The 16,593-nt window shown below is 41.2% G+C and overlaps 1 protein-coding gene across 1 annotated transcript; it reads right to left on the reverse strand.

Annotated features, from left to right (window-relative positions):
- Position 1: 1 nt before the first annotated feature.
- Positions 2–16,303, reverse strand: LOC143121925 (integrin alpha-V-like). The gene is made up of 30 exons (XM_076282613.1): positions 16,058–16,303; positions 15,745–15,875; positions 14,330–14,415; positions 14,109–14,223; positions 13,285–13,346; positions 12,881–12,932; positions 12,131–12,253; positions 10,412–10,456; positions 10,262–10,305; positions 10,092–10,148; positions 9,949–10,001; positions 9,539–9,744; positions 9,198–9,392; positions 8,560–8,605; positions 8,341–8,448; positions 7,921–7,982; positions 7,474–7,625; positions 7,201–7,338; positions 6,990–7,057; positions 6,581–6,725; positions 5,839–5,931; positions 5,650–5,729; positions 5,436–5,516; positions 5,237–5,342; positions 4,583–4,741; positions 4,058–4,189; positions 3,638–3,751; positions 2,502–2,609; positions 2,034–2,156; positions 2–1,689 (listed from the first exon to the last, which is right to left on the reverse strand). Exons 1-30 carry the CDS (start codon positions 16,222–16,224, stop codon positions 1,600–1,602), a joined length of 3,141 nt encoding a protein of 1,046 aa, XP_076138728.1. The 5' UTR covers positions 16,225–16,303; the 3' UTR covers positions 2–1,599.
- Positions 16,304–16,593: the final 290 nt, after the last annotated feature.

Below are 16,593 nucleotides of genomic sequence, written 5' to 3' on the forward strand. Positions count from 1 at the left end.
GTCAACTTTGTCATCCCAGTTCAGTTTATTGAAAAAAATATTTCATGTTAGGCTACAACATGAACATATCGGCAAAATAGCATGTAGGCCTAACACACATGTGCTAAATGCCAACACAGCTCAGCATTAAGTAAAAAAAAAAAAACATTGGTCATGAGGGGGGAAAATAGAAAGAAGAATGACCCCGAAGAAAGAAGTGTGCAGTAAAAATCTAAATTATGTGACTGATGAGGTAGGGTAATCTACTCAGGGTTGTGTTCATGTAAAAACACATTTAGTAAAGGTTTCATGTCTAAATCCCCCAGTAAAACATTGATGCCCTACAGTAGGCATGCAGGGCCTTGACAATGGTAACCCCAACCCCAACTCAAATTAAAGATGTTGATCTAAGTTTTTATTCTATTTTCTACAGTGGTTATAAATGCATAAATAATATTGCACAGTTTGTGTTACAGTGTTTCAGTTTCAGTAGTATGCACTTGCTGATTCCAGACATATATGACAGCCTCAATCTATGACGTGTAAATAGCTGTATTGTTTTGGAAAGCAAAACATGGGAATGTTAAGAAGCTTCATCTGAACTATTTGGATAGGCCTAAATAGTAAGGTGCACATCTGAAAATGTTCCCCATGAAAAAATGGGTTCACACACACAAAAAAACAAATAACACATCTGGAAAGCAGAAATAATGCTAATCTACAGTGGAAAGAATGACATGCTCTATAGTGAAGAAATAAAGTTACAAGGTGCTGTATGTATGTAGGTCTTTACATTCTCAGGCACTGTGTCTGAATGCAAATAAATGTAGATGTATATATTACGGCTTTGATGGTTATGATTACGTCAGGCACAGAAATGTTCCCTGCTTTAAGCCAGTGGTTCTCAAAGTGTGGGGCGGGCCCCACTAGTGGGGAATAGAGACATGACAGGTGGGGCGCGATGAACAGGAGGAAATTTGTTCTTTTGTGCCTATCTTTAATAATGCCTTTCTTTTTTGACAAGGAAGATTATAGATTCAAAACAAAATAGCCACACACACAAACATAGGAGTCATAAACAGGCCAACATATGAATTGAAATAGCATCTGATCCAGCGGACCGAAGTGAGGCTTGAAAATTCCTCACCTCCAAAGTGAGAAATGACAGAAAAAGTGTGAGAACCACTGCTTTAAGCCCTACGTGTATGTGCTGTATGATTCCATGATAATGACATGGAAAACTTCCAATGTGCTTTAAATGTGAAAGAAAAGGACATTTCTTTATCAAAAAAAACAATCTATTATGAACTTACATTTTTAAACCTGATGTCATGATGGTGAGAAATGCATAAACGCATAACCATTCATTTGGAAAAGATTTTACAGAGTATCAAGTTGATTTTCTTCAGTATCAGAGGCTGAAATGGTAACTCCTCAGTAGTATGAGTTTTAAAAACAAATGACGCTTATATTTACATTTCAACAGCAACTTTAAATGTGAAGTACCAGATGTTACAGTAACAGTAGTATAAGCTGTGCTCGTAAGTCACCCTACTGGTCACCAGGTGTTACTTCAAGACAAAAACACAAACACTGCTGCTGCTATGCCACACACACTACTCAGTCCTCGGGACTAGCCTCTGCCTCTGGTTGGAGCTGCTCTTTCTCATTGTCCTCCTGCGGGGGACGACTTCGTTTGAAGAATCCACACTGAAAGAATGACGGAGAGGTCAGACAAACAGAGGAGAGCTGCGTAGCGTCAACACACAGGAGAGAGTGATTAGCAGGATTAGCCAGGCTTCAGGCTTCATATGCGCCATATATGGGCTACTTGGTTAAGACTGCCGTGGAGGGGTGTATTTTAGAATACATAAGCCAGTTGCCTTTACTGATTCTGATTGCTATCATTAAAACAGATGTTCAGAGGAATAGCATGTCTCTCAGGATCCAGTGGGAAAATAACCTTGCAAAATGATGGACACTCCCTCTTGACAAATCTGTGGTGAACTGCTGCCTTCAAATCCCTCGCTTTTTTATACTCTGGTGAGACTCACCTTGTACATGATTAAGATGAGAAGAACCAGGAGGAGAAGTCCTGCCAGGACAGCCACTGCGATTATCCACGTGGGTACAGGCAGTTGCGTACCAGTTGCCGCTGAATCCACAAGAGTGCTTATCTGCTCAGACAGACATTAGAATGTGTATGTTTTTACGCAATACTCCCACTTTTCCCTAGTCCTTCCCGCAAATACATATGCACGAGTAAGGAAAGCATGGTTTGCCTTTCTGCGCTTTCATCCATGTGCGATCTGTTCGTAAAATATGATGTCATGTTTTCAGGCGCACATTACATCTGAAACAGGTATCACTTCTTTCTTATCGAGCCCTGTGTGTATTGTGTATTGTGTGTGTGTGTGTGTGTGTGTGTGTGTGTGTGTGTGTGTGTGTGTGTGTGTGTGTGTGTGTGTTTGTATGTGTGTGTGTGTCTTTCCTTTGTGTTTTGCAGTAGCATCAATACTTACAGTGGTTGAGTTGTGTGGTAGCTTAGCCACCAGATTTTTATATGGCATCTCTGTGACATTGAAGGAGGCAGAAGAAATAATAGTGTACGACCGATTTTGATTTTCTGTCTGAGAGAACACAGACCACAGATTCTTTAGTAAACATCAACATCTGTCAACAGTGTTAAATATTTTGTGAGATATGACAAACAATTTTGAAGTATCAGTGTCTCAAAAGTGATTCTTACCCTTGATTCTAAAACAATAATCATATAGTGTACGAACCATCTAGGGTCAGGGTTCCCACTCTAAGTGAACTCTAAGTGTAAAATTCCATGACTTTTCCCTGACTTTCCCTGACAAAAAAAACTGAATTTCCATGACCTACTTTATAATGATGGGTACAATATACCGACCAAATATTTCAGAACAGTCGCATAGCTTTCAAGAATCTTTTACTTCTTTTTAGAGTGGGAGATGAAAAAATTTAGCCTAGAAATCTAGATGCATCCTAGCGGCAGCAAAAGTAATTCTTGATGTGGGTCTGGCTCGTCAGGCTAGGGAAAATGGGTATTGAATGAACAAAGTTGGGCTAACTACTCAAGCAAGCAATAAAGCTAATAACCAGATTAATTCTGAGTGGAGATATATTTGTATTAATGTATTTTGGCAAGTCAATTTTAAAGTGCTACGACAAAATTCCCTGATATTCCATGACTTTGCCTCCAAAATTATAAAATTCCCTGACTTTCCATGTCTGGAATAGACTTTCCAAAATTCCATGATATTCCAGAAATTCCATGGCCCATGGGAACCCTGTAGGGTCTATTTTTGGAGCAGCGGCCAGAAGAAGAATTTAGGTAATACCGTGGCCGTCCTTTTTATGCCTTTTCTGTACACTTACAAGGTTAAAATGTCTTCCATTTATCTGTTGTCCTCTCTGTAATGACATTTTGAGCCTTGACAGTGGCTTAAAGTAGTGATTTACTTTGACGTAGCGAACTGGCCCCTAGGGCTATCATGCATATTCTAGTCTTACTCAAAATTGCTCTGATTAATGTCTTTTTGGTTCCCAACGAAAGTTTACACTCATTATCATCCAAAAATAGACTCTAGGTTGTTCTTAGATCTGTTCTTCAATCGGGAAGTGTATGTACCTTCTGGAAGGTGGTCACAGCGAGTCGTGATTTAATGAACACAATGACACTCTTCCCTCTCTCCAGACGACCCACTTCACATTTTATTAGTGAACACGTTGCTCTGTTACAATCCTAAAATAAGAATGCATACATTGTTTATTTTTTAATCATGACATACTCCAAGTCTTTTCACAACATGACAGAACTGTACAAAAATAAAGTACATTACAAATACATGCAATTAAGCCTGGCAAATGGCATCCTGTGCATGTAAACTTTAGAAGGTAATTGTATCAATCTCTGCTATGTACATAGTAGGTGTGTGTGTGTATGTGTGTGTGTGTGTGTGTGTGTGTGCGTGTGTGTGTGCGCGCATTTCAGTGAATGCACACACATTGTAAGACTAAAAAGAATTTGGTAATGATTGCATGTGCTCACCAAAGTCACCCGGTCGGCTACTGCTCTGGTCAGATCTGATTTGTCTCCGACATCACGGCGAGTCCGCGTCCGTGTCTCTACCCTGCTGTCTCCACTCTCTAGGTCTGTGTAGTTAGTCTGCACAACAGGACTCTACAAGATGCAAATGGCATTAACACCAAGACAACAACGTACAGAAGACAATTAAGAGTTAACAGATTTCAGAGTCTGTGTCTGTATTCGCCTTATTCACCCGGGGGCCAGAACGAGGCTAAAGGGTACACTTGCCATTGCACCTCAGTCCAGCAGATGGTGGTGGTAATGCACTCCGCTTGCAAACTGCCAAAAACAAAGCTCACCGAAAAAGAAGAAGGGTCCACTGGCCTGTTCTTCTTCTTCAGTGAGCTTTTTTTGGCAGTTTGCAAATGGAGTGCATTACCACCACCATCTGCTAGACTTAGGTGTAATTGCAAGTGTACCCTTAAGCCTCGTTCTGGGCCCCGGGTGAATAAGGTGAATTCTATATTACCACATGCATGCACTCACTGTGAGGTTCAGAGGGTTGACTGGGGTGTCTGTGCGGCACTGTATGGGCCCATCGTGTTCGTACGTTGTGATGTAGAGCAAGCTCTCATTGTTGAATGTAGAGGGCCAGAGGACATCCATCGTAGCCTTACTGATCACACTTGGGCCATTGTTCCGCAGCTGGAACATGGGGGAAACAAGAAGCCAGTGAGGATATTTAGAATTCACAATATATAGTATATATATATAAGTATATACTCTTTTGATCCTGTGAGGGAAATTTGGTCTCTGCATTTATCCCAATCTGTGAATTAGTGAAACACACTGCACACAGTGAACACACAGTGAGGTGAAGCACACACTAATTCCGGCGCAGTGAGCTGCCTGCAACAACAGCGGCGCTCAGGGAGCAGTGAGGGGTTAGGTGCCTTGCTCAAGGGCACTTCAGCCGTGGCCTACTGGTCGGGGTTCGAACCGGCAACCCTCCGGTTACAAGTCCGAAGCGCTAACCAGTAGGCCACGGCTGCCCTCATAAACAATAATAAGTAAAACGAAGTGTGTTCTTGCACTGCAAATTGATCAGTTGTTTGTAACCGCTATGCAATATCTTGCTGTTTACGTGTCATTTTTCCATGTTGTCTGTCTGTGTTGTGTTTAGAATCGTACTGTACAAACCTCATATATGTGTTGTACCCCTGGACCAATGTCATCTTCTGTTACTGGTAGCACTTTAGGCTCCCAGTTTGCAATGGGAAGAAGGATTTGATTGGGTGCCGATGCACTAAATACAACAACACAATACAAATGTATTATAGTATGTAAAAGGTTCACACAAAGACAAAGTGTTTTAAACTGGTGTTGGTACTTGCATTACCTGTGCATCTCCATCCTAGCCAACACAGCCAGCTTGGTGATACTGGAAACCAAGGCACTGGTGCCATTGAACTTATTGGAGCTGAGGCAACAAAGTCAATACAGTAAAATCAGATGCAGTGAGCAGAAATGCAATGCCAGAATAACTCATGGATACTTGGATAAGTGTTGGATAAGTGTTGTTCATATTTGATTTGTTATCTGTGACAGAGTACCTGTGGATCTGCAGGTTAAACTTTACTTCAGTGTCCTCATCAGACAGCTGGTGGACACTAAATCTCAGGCTAGTTGACAGCTGCCGCAAAAAGACAATATCATTGTTACCGGTACATGTGAAATGTACACAGAGCTCAGGGGATTCCTGTTGAATGAGTTTACCCAAATGTAGTAAAACCTCTACTCACAGAAGTTCCTGCTTTCATGGGGTTGCCGAGGTCACACACTACCTCCCTGGTCTGGTTCTCACGTCTGTAGGCACACGACAGACGAGGCTGGCCCTAACCCGATAAAGGCAAGCCAGAACCAAGGGTTTTCCAGTGTTCTGAATGTCATGGTTATTGTAACAGTGCAAATACAGTACTAACAGAGCTATGTTAGTGTACAGCCAAAAAGTCATCAAACCATGTCCTTTCTGTTTCTACAGTATAGAGCTGACTGTTGTTATTTCATGGGCCATTCTACCAAGTTGGTTTTCACAGATAAATCAGTGATATTTGTCACTTAAACCAATTCTTTAGATTAAAGTTATGGAATTCATCCATTTTGAATCCAATATTTTTCGGTATTTAATTGCATAAACTTTGTCACACAAATTTCAGAATTACTGATTCAATAGATGAATATATGCAAGCCATTAGCATATACCACTACAATTTCATCATTTTAATGTTAGCTAGTATGCTTTGATGTTTGTGAATGAAAGTTCTGCTACATTGCTACTGTTAACTTAAACAGCCTTAGCAGCTGCTTGTCTACACAGGAACATTCATACGAAACATCCTGTGTTGGCCAGGACAACTGTATTACCTAATTCAGTACCAGCCTGAAACTGCCCCGATTGAAACCGTAGGGGTTGTAGTTGTCAGTTGCAGACTGCATTGATATAAACTATACACAATTGAGAGTTAATTAACAGTCTGCTCGTACCTCCTTTTTGTCTGCGCCAATAAAGTCTGCATGCGGAGGCATGTAGACATAAAGCTCTGTTTCATACGCTCCCTCTCCATTGTTCTGTGCTGTGACATCAAGAGTAAGAGGGCTCTCATCACCTATATACATCTGCTCCTGGTCACTAAGGGACAAAGGAATTAGCACAGAGGAGGGAGACAAAGAGGGACAGGAAAAGAGAGAGAGAAAGACAGTGAGAGAGAGAGAAAGAAAGAGGGAGAGAGAGAGAGATGTGGCAAGATGTGTTGAGATGTGGTAAGTGGTAAGATGTGTTGTGCAACTCGATTATCCGTATAATCACAGTTGCCTTTGCTATTAAAAAAAACAACATGTCTCCAACCATAACCAAAAGGAGGTTTTATACTCTTTTTACTCTTTAGACATTTACCTTTTCACAATGAGCTGTAGGTCTGGTTTACAAATGTTATCAGGTCCACAGTCCAGTAGAAAATGAGCCTGGCAAGCACAAAACGACACTCATCACAAACCTAATCCTAACAGTGGCATGTTCGTGAATCAGCACATAGCTGGTCACCACATAGCTTCACACTCATGCATGACGGTCAGTGAGGTGTCAGGACATGTACAGAGGTTCACACCTGTCTGGATGCATTCCCTGGGCTGAGCTGGTTAAGAACAGGCTGAAGACCTGTCAAGTCTGCCGCCGTGCCGTAATCCAGCTGGTAATCCAGGAAGACTGAGATGGGCGTGATTTTATCCCGGAACTCTGAATCATCCTGAAACATAGACCGTTTGGGATTGGTTGAGGTTATGAAATCATCCTGAGAAGATTAATCAGTCTGAGTGTGTGTTGCTTGAGTTTCCGGTTTGATATAATTCTTCATTGATGAAAGAAGAGTTTAGTCACTCACAATGACAAAGGCATCCAGTTCCTGACAGGTAGGCTGGTTGGTGTTGGGCACAGTAACGTCGACTATTCGTTGTGAGGCTTTGTTGAGGACAAACATGGCTCTCTTTGCCCCGCTGTGTTTGAGCCGATCAAGCTGCAGATCAACCTGCACCTCTAGAGACACAAAAGATACATGGTAGACACATCATAATACTATGCTTCTGGTTTGTTTTAATAATTTCGAGATTTCTTATTAAACTTCTGCAAATATTTAACCTCAACCTTTAAATGTCAATAAAAATAATTGGTGACAAGATTATTGAAGTTATTACACATCCCTTCCTCCTTCAGGCATCAGGCTATACATGATTAACATATTTACAGAATTAATATTGCAGAATTTTTACTGTAGATATGCAACATTTTAAAAACACAAATGTGTGTTAATGTGTATATGAGGGTGACCTACTGAATGAAGAAGGCAGCTTTATACCCTTGCCATTAGCCTGAAGACAGTACTTGACCTTGAAACTAAAAAAATAATAACAATAAAACAAACATGCATTTTTGAGGGGAAAACATGCAAATAATCTGTCAAATTTGACCAGAACACAACAGGAAGGGTAAAGCTCAAATAATGACAGGATAAATATCTGTATCCATCCAAATCCACTAAAGTAATTATATTCCTCTGGCTTCTTTAGTGTTACACAATTGGTCGGTTGCACACCGGTTACACAAGTTAGAGACTTGGAAAGCACAATTTTACACAGAATGGGATTTTTAGCATCACAGTACACTTAATGCAACCTAATGTTGTCATCGGGAGACGTGGGACACCCAATCATATACACATCCCATCTCTCTATAGTTGTGGGTGTAATCATACCAGGTGGTAGATGTAGTTGTACCAGGAATTTTGCATTTCTTGTCTTCTAAGTTTAGGGTTTGAGGAATGATGTCCAAAGTTATGTTTGTGATAACGACAGGGCGAGCTCTGAGTAGACAAAGGCACAGAGTACATTTGACATCTTGTTTCAGACATGTATTAAAAATAACAAGTATTTTTCATCAATGTTTGACAAAGAAAGAAAAATGTCTCTTCTACCTGTATAAAATGGCTTTATCAGCTCCAAAGGCTCCTACTATCAAATCTATGAGAGCAGATAATAGAAAGTTAAATCACTTTCAGTTTCCAAGAAATACATTCATATCATACATTTTTATATACAGCATGTTCATTATAGAGAGATCCATGCAGTTGATTATGAAGGCGAGGGTGGAGAAATGGACGTATTATGGTCATCAACACTAGGAAACAAGGCCGAAACAACTAACTACTCAATTTGCAATACAAAAGAATCAATTTGTATGTTTTTATTTACTACATTCTCTACAAAAGCTTCTTAAACTTGAATATTTTCTGTGCCACTTACTCCTCTATGACAATAATCTAAATATATATGTCTATCTATATCTTTATGTGGATAAAACAAGGCATTTGAGGACATCATCAAGGCATTTGACAACATATTTCAACTAACTGATCAACATTGATCAAAAAATACTCAAATGAACAAAAGATCAATGAACCATGAAAATGATCATTACTTTAAGCCCTAATTAGAACATCTGCTTAGAATTACCATATGCTGATACTGAGTGATACTGAGTGACACAAAGATGGCATACATTAAATCAGATCGATTATTTTTAAGTACACTAGTAAATGGAAGGTGACAGCACCTGGGTAGCCATTTTTGTCAATGTCAGTTGCTCCTTTCAGCGAGTAGCCGAAACTTGGCGACAAGGAGGATGTGGAAGCCCACTGGCCGTGCAGAACTTGAGAGGCCACTCGACCGATGCCACTGTCTCGTCCGTTATACACATACACCAACCCCTTCCCTTCAGTACCGCCGTATGGCACAGAAATGGCTATGTCTGAGACGTAGAGAAGAGGATGTCTCATGACTCTTTTACTTTTTTTTTAAGAGTGTAAATGAACACAGCTAGGCAAATGTAACATTCAGTTTCTTTGTTTGTCTCTACAACAGATGTGCAGCACACATACTGTAGACGTGACCCACCATTGTAGCCATCCTGATCAAGATCACCAAGTGAGGCAATAGCGCTGCCAAAGCGGCCATACACTTGAGTGCCAGTTAGGAGGACTGGATCCCGGAAAGAAAACCCGGCGAGGCCCAGATATACAGACACCTGTCCAAGCTCTCTGAATTTACCATCAGAGCCGCGGCTCATAAAGAGAGGAGCACCTGCAAAGACGTCCAAGTGTCTGAAAAGTGGGGGGGAAGGTTGAGAGGAAGACAGCGTGAAGTGGAATGGTCACACAAGAGAAGAATAAGTAAACAGAAAAACATTTAAGCAAATAAACAGCTACCATCATAAAGGTAAGGCAAGTTTATCATGGAACAAGTACACTAAAATAACGCTGCTAATATGGCTAATGTTATTACTTACTAATGTTAGTACTACTCACCCATCATTATTAACATCAGCCGCTGCCACAGCATGACCAAAATAGGCTGCCATCTACCAAGACAAACATATCCAGTTCACACTGACTTCATACCTGTGACATTTAGTACAGTATGTAACATGTGACATGTAAAAACCCCTTACCTGTGTTCCAGTGAAGTTTGCCTCGGACTCCATAGTTTTCCCGTTAAATATGGTGACCTATAATGGTAAAAAAAGCTTTCAGATTTTCAAAGAGTTTCAGTTTCAACTTCCGGCAAATAATTACAGTAAGGTTTTCAGTTAACAAAATCCATATGCAATATATTACTTACATAGCCAACAACTTTTTCTCCTCTGGGAACCCCCGTGAGGTAGTCTAAAAAGAAAATGGAGAAGACATCTTTGAAAGTGACAGGCTACTCTGTGTGGTCAAATAAACTCATGTGTGAGTATGAAAGTGTGGGTATGACATTATTTCATACCATCGCGTCCATCATTATCGAAATCACCAACTGCAAGAGAATATCCTGGAAAAGACCACAAGTTTACTCTCTCAAGAAGGTTCTGCAAGACATTTTAAAGGCCCCCTAAAGAGTTTCCAAAATAATTTTCATGGCACATGAACTCTTAATAGGGCCAAAGACACTTCTGCCGCATTCTGAGCAGGTCTTATCGCTTGTAAAGGCTTAATCACACCGCAGGTGTGGCGTGTGTGTATTTCGTCTGTTCCGTGGCTGCTGTGTCACGTTTTATGTGCATTCATACCAGAAGCATCTCTGATGGCGCTGCTGCTGTGCCAGTCTGCTTATTAAAGGGACACCAGGCAAGCCTGATGCTTTTTCTCTACGAAACTCCCCCTCGCTCGGTCTGAAGCTCTTTTCCTTTTCTTTGCGTCTTCCGTCAAGGGTTTTCGCTGCTTCTTCGCCGGCTCTGCCATTATACACACGTTTGCAACAATCTCTAGCGTTTCGTTAGCCTGCCTCTGTGCTGTAAACTGATCCTGCTTCTGTCTGCGGGTAGGATACACCGAACTTGCAAGTGGGATATTCTTCCTACAGGCAGTAGGGGCGGGCGAGGGGCCCCGTAATGAGTCATTTAACCATATACCGACTTACGAAGATGATTAATTAACACGAAAACGTTGCCTGATGTCCCTTTAAAACATCTCTTTACTTTCTCTTTTGAATGGAAACGCTTCCAATACGCTCTCATGTCGCTCGAAAAATAGCCGCCAGTCCTATTTCTAGCATGCATGCTGTTTCGGCGCGGCTCGAGCCGTACCTGAGACGTGTGTGTCACGCAGGCAGTGTGCATGCTCTAACCTGTTAACATGGACGCTGAAATGAAAACAGACAGGTAATGCAGCTGACATGCAGTCGCCACGCCTGCAGTGTAATTAGGCCCTAAGGGCTGATTTAGACTGGGTGCGTGGCTTAAGCGTGTCAGCTGCGTGGCGTGGCATGCACACTGCCTGCGTGAGACGCACGTCTCAGGCGCTGTTCGAACCGCGCCAAAAACGCATGCATGCTAGAAATAGGACAGACGCCTATTTTTCACGCGACAAGCAGGCGTGTTGGAAGTGTCTCCAAACAGTTTTCAAAACAGTGAAAAACAGTGGCAAAGAGGCCGCCACAGCGCTGCATCAGACACGTTTCTGGTAAGCAAAGACATAGAAAATGCCACGCAGCCGCCTCGCCAGAGGCACGCAACGTTCGCGCTCACGCACCCGATGTGAAACAGCCCTAAGGGCTCCTGCAGACTGCCTGCGTGGCATGCCCGTTTGTCGAGCCGCGCCGAAAACGCGTGCATGCTAGAAATAGGACTGATGCCTATTTTTCATGCAACACGCACAAGCGTGTTAGAAGCGTTTCCATTCAAAAGAGAAAGTGAAGAGGTGTTTCTGGTATCAATGCACATACCCCCCCCCCCCCGAAATCGAATTGGAAAAGAGCTGCTATACTACAGGAATTTGGAGATCTCCTTCTACAGACTGCTCACGGTGCATTCCCTCTATATTGTATAGAGTTGTGTTCATACTTTGTAGCAAAAGACAGATATTTAGTTTGTTTGTTATTGTGCTTTTCAACTGCAGGGGGACCCCAAGAGCAAATCTTCTTTAGTGCTGCTGTAAATGACCACAGAGACAGACTATAAAAAAGTATTTTTTTATCGCATCATTGCACCATAGAGTGTGCTCTTACCAAGATAACTGTCATCATAGTTTGGATTAGACGATGCTGTGGAGAGCTGATTCCCATATGGTGTGATGAACTGGTTGGTGACCCTGCTAAGGACTTCTGCAATGTCATCAGAGATCAGCTGCCCTGTAAACAGAAACGGTTGTAATTTTAAACAGTATTTAAATGATCTGAAATGTCAATAATTATCCGTTTATACTAAGGTAATACCACATGAATACAGTAATTTCCTGTGTATTGGCCACATTGTCTATAAACCACAGGACAATGTTTTATGCAAATGAAAAAAAACAAAACCATGTACTGTATTAACCTCATAGCTGTAGAGATTTTGCAATGTATAAATCTCAGTCAATAGTCTGGAAATTACAGGTATACAGAGATGTTTAAACAGTCTTGTGAAAATTGACTCTGGGCCCTTATTTAAATGACCCACAAATTAGGATTTTGCTCATGTTATTAAATTGGAAAATAGAGTTTTCCTCATTATTAACACCGATGCTGCAACTTCGGCAGGTAGACTGCGAATAAATAACCTGACTGATTGAAGAAAGAGGCGTGGCAAATTCCATCACGCTCCTCCCGAACTTCCGTTTGTAAAACGCCATTAGTTAGACTTTAGACTTTGCCCGCCAAATTTAAATTGGGACGCTCAATAGTTAAACATAATGGTAAGTAGTAGCTTTGGACTTATTAATTACACATCACACACAACTAGCTTTAATAGCCTTCTAAACACATCTGGAAACGTACCTTGCCAGTAGAAGCTACCTGGTCCTCCAATCACCACTCTGCTCTTATCTTTCTGCAAGACAATTAAAGACATTCACTAACTGCAAAACCACAACTGCTTGAGAAAGACTATATTCAGTACAATTATATATACATATACATAGCTTTAATACAACTATGCAAATTCAGTTTACATGGATTACACAGTGTTATCCTGCAACTGTTGTCCACAGAACACAGAATACTTCTTTAGCTCAGTTTAAGTTGTCTTGTTCTCAGTTTACGATCTAATGGACTAAATAAGAAGTTATCTCTGTGGTCATATTAAATGTGTGCTTCTGCACCAACCCAGAATGGATGTTGTTTTTAATATACTGTACTCTGAAATATGACAAGCCAGTGTGAGCAGTAGGGTCAAAGCATACTTTCACAAAGTCTGCACTGAAGCCAGCCTGACAGAATCCTTGACCAACAGGAGAAAGAGAATCTGCAAGAACATGCAAACAATGCAAACATATTCATGAGCATATGGATGTATGGAAAAGTGTTAAAAAAAGTGTTAAAAAACTGCAGTATGAAAGACAGACACTGGTACTTTTAAAACAGTTTTGCTAGATCCAAGGTCCATTACTCCTAGCTGGTTTAAATAATTCAGCCTAATCAGTTTCAACTGACCCTCTAATTCAATTTAAAAGTCCTCTAGCACAATGCCATATTCAGACTCCAACGGTCAAATACAGAAGTAGAACTTAACCATTTCCTTCGTTTTCTTCCTTTTCTGTCTCAGTTTATGTGATTCATCTGACCTAACGACTATGAACACTGACCATTCAATGCGTTCTATTTTGTTGTAAATGAACATTTAGAAGCATTATTGCTTTCTTTCCTCATTTGTTGCTGCAACACATTTTCAAGACTGGCAAAAGCTATTTGAAAAGTTGTGTCTGGATATATCTATCAGATGGTCAACACAATGACTATCATCAACACTGTAACTTACTGTGTGATAGAACATCGAGAGTGCTCTTGCACACTGTCCATTGGTACTAATGTTACTAAATGTTATATGCTGAGTGACGTTGTGGAGGCCGTTTTGTAGTATTACAAATTCTTGTTATAATTACAAAATGTCAGGACCTAGAATAGGTGAAAAGTGGCTTTAGCAGAAAATTGCATGTCACCAAATGAATGATTATTTTCCCATATATTCCTTTATTAATCTTTGTGAGAATGTCAATGATATACATACTGGTCCGACAAGGCGAGTATTCCACAATCTTGAGCCCTTTCTTGAGATAACAGGTTCCTACAGGTTCGCGGTCCGAGAACTTGGGGGTGGACCACTGATAGAGAGGTGCACAGGCCTAGGAAGACACATGGAGAATTAAAGTGACCACGCATTGGCTGCTGCACCTGAATAAAGGCTAATAAAGGGTGCTCTCTTGTTGTTTAGAGCTCCGGAATGCTCACCAGTATGTGTTCTCCATCCGAACGTACAGTGGCACCGAACCACTGATGGGACTTGAACTCTTTCCCCGAAGCAGTGCTGCGATCACCTGCACGGGAAGGGCAAATGTATTACTGCCATCCAGAATGTTTTCAGAGCTTTGTGAAAATATCAGGGGCATTTAGTCCAAGTACATGTGCAGAGATGGACATTCTGAGGATGGATATATATTCATCTATCCATCTTTAAAATGTACTTGGACAGGAAGGGCATGCACTAGTTCCCTGTCATACTGTCACAAAATGTGTCTTCACAAGTTACAGAATCCAATGACACAATAACTCCCTTCTTTATGAAACAAAGCAAAACATTAAACACCTGCACCTTTACCTAATGCAAGTTTACAGGATCAGAAATATTATTGTGATAGAATCTGCACTGTGTGATGTCACAGCAAGGCATGATAAGACATGAACTGTAGCTGACTGGTCCTCGGTGATTAAAGCAGAGGTTCATATTCATCTACACTTGAATTGCCTCATAATTCTGCTCTGACACATGCTAAGACTGGCTCGCCATAACGCATCTTTAGCAAACACCCTGTTTGACACAGGATGACAATGCATTAGAAAGCATAATTCGGACTGAGAAGTTTTGGATAAACGTTTCACACAACTCAGACACACAATATTGGCCAAATATTTTAGTTAGCCAATAGTGATGAAATATAGCACAGTGTTTAGAGTAAAGGACTCTTCAGGAACACACTGCCACCTCTAGAGAACTGCTGTGAATACGGCATCATAAGAGCCTTGACAAACTAAATGCTTGACCTTTGGCTCACTTCGACATGGGATAAATATGTGCATTACATTGGACAGGTCCTTCACTAGCAGAAAGCAGCTCTAACTATAATAATTTTCAGGTGATGAAATGTGATAGCCTAGTCACTGAGCCAGGCATTTCTTGTGAACTTCTGCATTTAGGGACACTTTTGAAAAAATAAAGACATTTGTTAGTCTTCAAGAGAAGGGCCTGTAACGTTGCATACAGCCTCATTTTCACAGAAAAGATGAGTACTCTCCTTCCGCGTTGTCTTTTTTTGGTCATTGCCCTATATGGGTTGACGTGTTCAAGCTCCTCATTCCAGGTCAAGTTGTAACACGAAAGTGTCTAATGGGTTGCACGCCTTAACATTACCGTTCCTCAACACAACCAATGTTATTGTGTGTTGATCCGTTTATTCATTTTGGATACACCACACACACAAACGGAGAGACAAACTCTCACATTTACACATTGGCACATGCAGGAAAGTGTTTCACAGAAATTAACCGCGCGTCATGGCAACGTTCCATATTTCACGGGGGGGGGGGGGGGGGGGGGGGGGAATCTGGGTCACCACTACACCGTTGTGGGTCACCGTTACAGCACTCACCTGTGTTGTCAAATACAATCTGTTGGCACTTTGTTACATCTTGCCAAGGGCAGCTGTACACGGCTCCACGCTCCACCACTGTAGCTGATGAAGACGAGTTAGATTTGGGGGCTCCAATAAGGAGGTTCAACCTGGATAGAATAGGTAAGTAGGTATAATTAACAGTGATGTAGCATGTGTGACCTATGTTGGGTTAAAATAGCCTACATAAGCTTAGTTATGAATGCTCTGAGAACACTGTAAAATCTGTAAACATGCAAATAGAAAGCCACGATAGGCCTACCTTCAAAAACACAGAGATAACCTAACTTACTGGTTATCCGGTGAGAAGAAATCCACGGAATAGCCAAAGTAGCTGTCAACTGGGCCAGAGTACTCTAAAGGATTGACCATGTCCAAATTAAACGCACGTATTTGTGAACACTGAAACAATAAAACCAACAAAGTATCTAAACAAACAAAACGTTTCCCCATTGTCATTCAATAAGAGAAAGCCGCAGCATAATACAACAAAATCATATGCTTTGGCGTCTTTCCGACCCTCCTTCGATTGCACACTTTTTGAACTGTCTGGTGCGCAAGGGACGTATGTTCTGAGAGGAACGCCTACCACGGTGGTGAGTAACGAAAGAGCACATGTGGTTTTGTAAACCACAGGAAGGATTTCGTTTCCCTGGCTGTTGGCTTGTCTGCACCCGACTCATGTTGCGAAAGTAGCCTGACATAGGCCTAGCCTATCCTTTAACATTCTCACATTGACATAAAGCATGCTAACATAATGAATGTGGCCTATATTATAATGTGACATTCCTGTTATGGGAGGAAAATAGTTTACAATGGTGTTTCAAA

Source organism: Alosa pseudoharengus, unplaced genomic scaffold (assembly GCF_046254945.1).
Source record: "Alosa pseudoharengus isolate Yale_2024_CS ecotype anadromous, Long Island Sound unplaced genomic scaffold, YU_APseudo_1.1 YU_APseudo_1.1_scf_13, whole genome shotgun sequence".
NCBI classification, from domain to species: Eukaryota; Metazoa; Chordata; class Actinopteri; order Clupeiformes; family Clupeidae; genus Alosa; species Alosa pseudoharengus.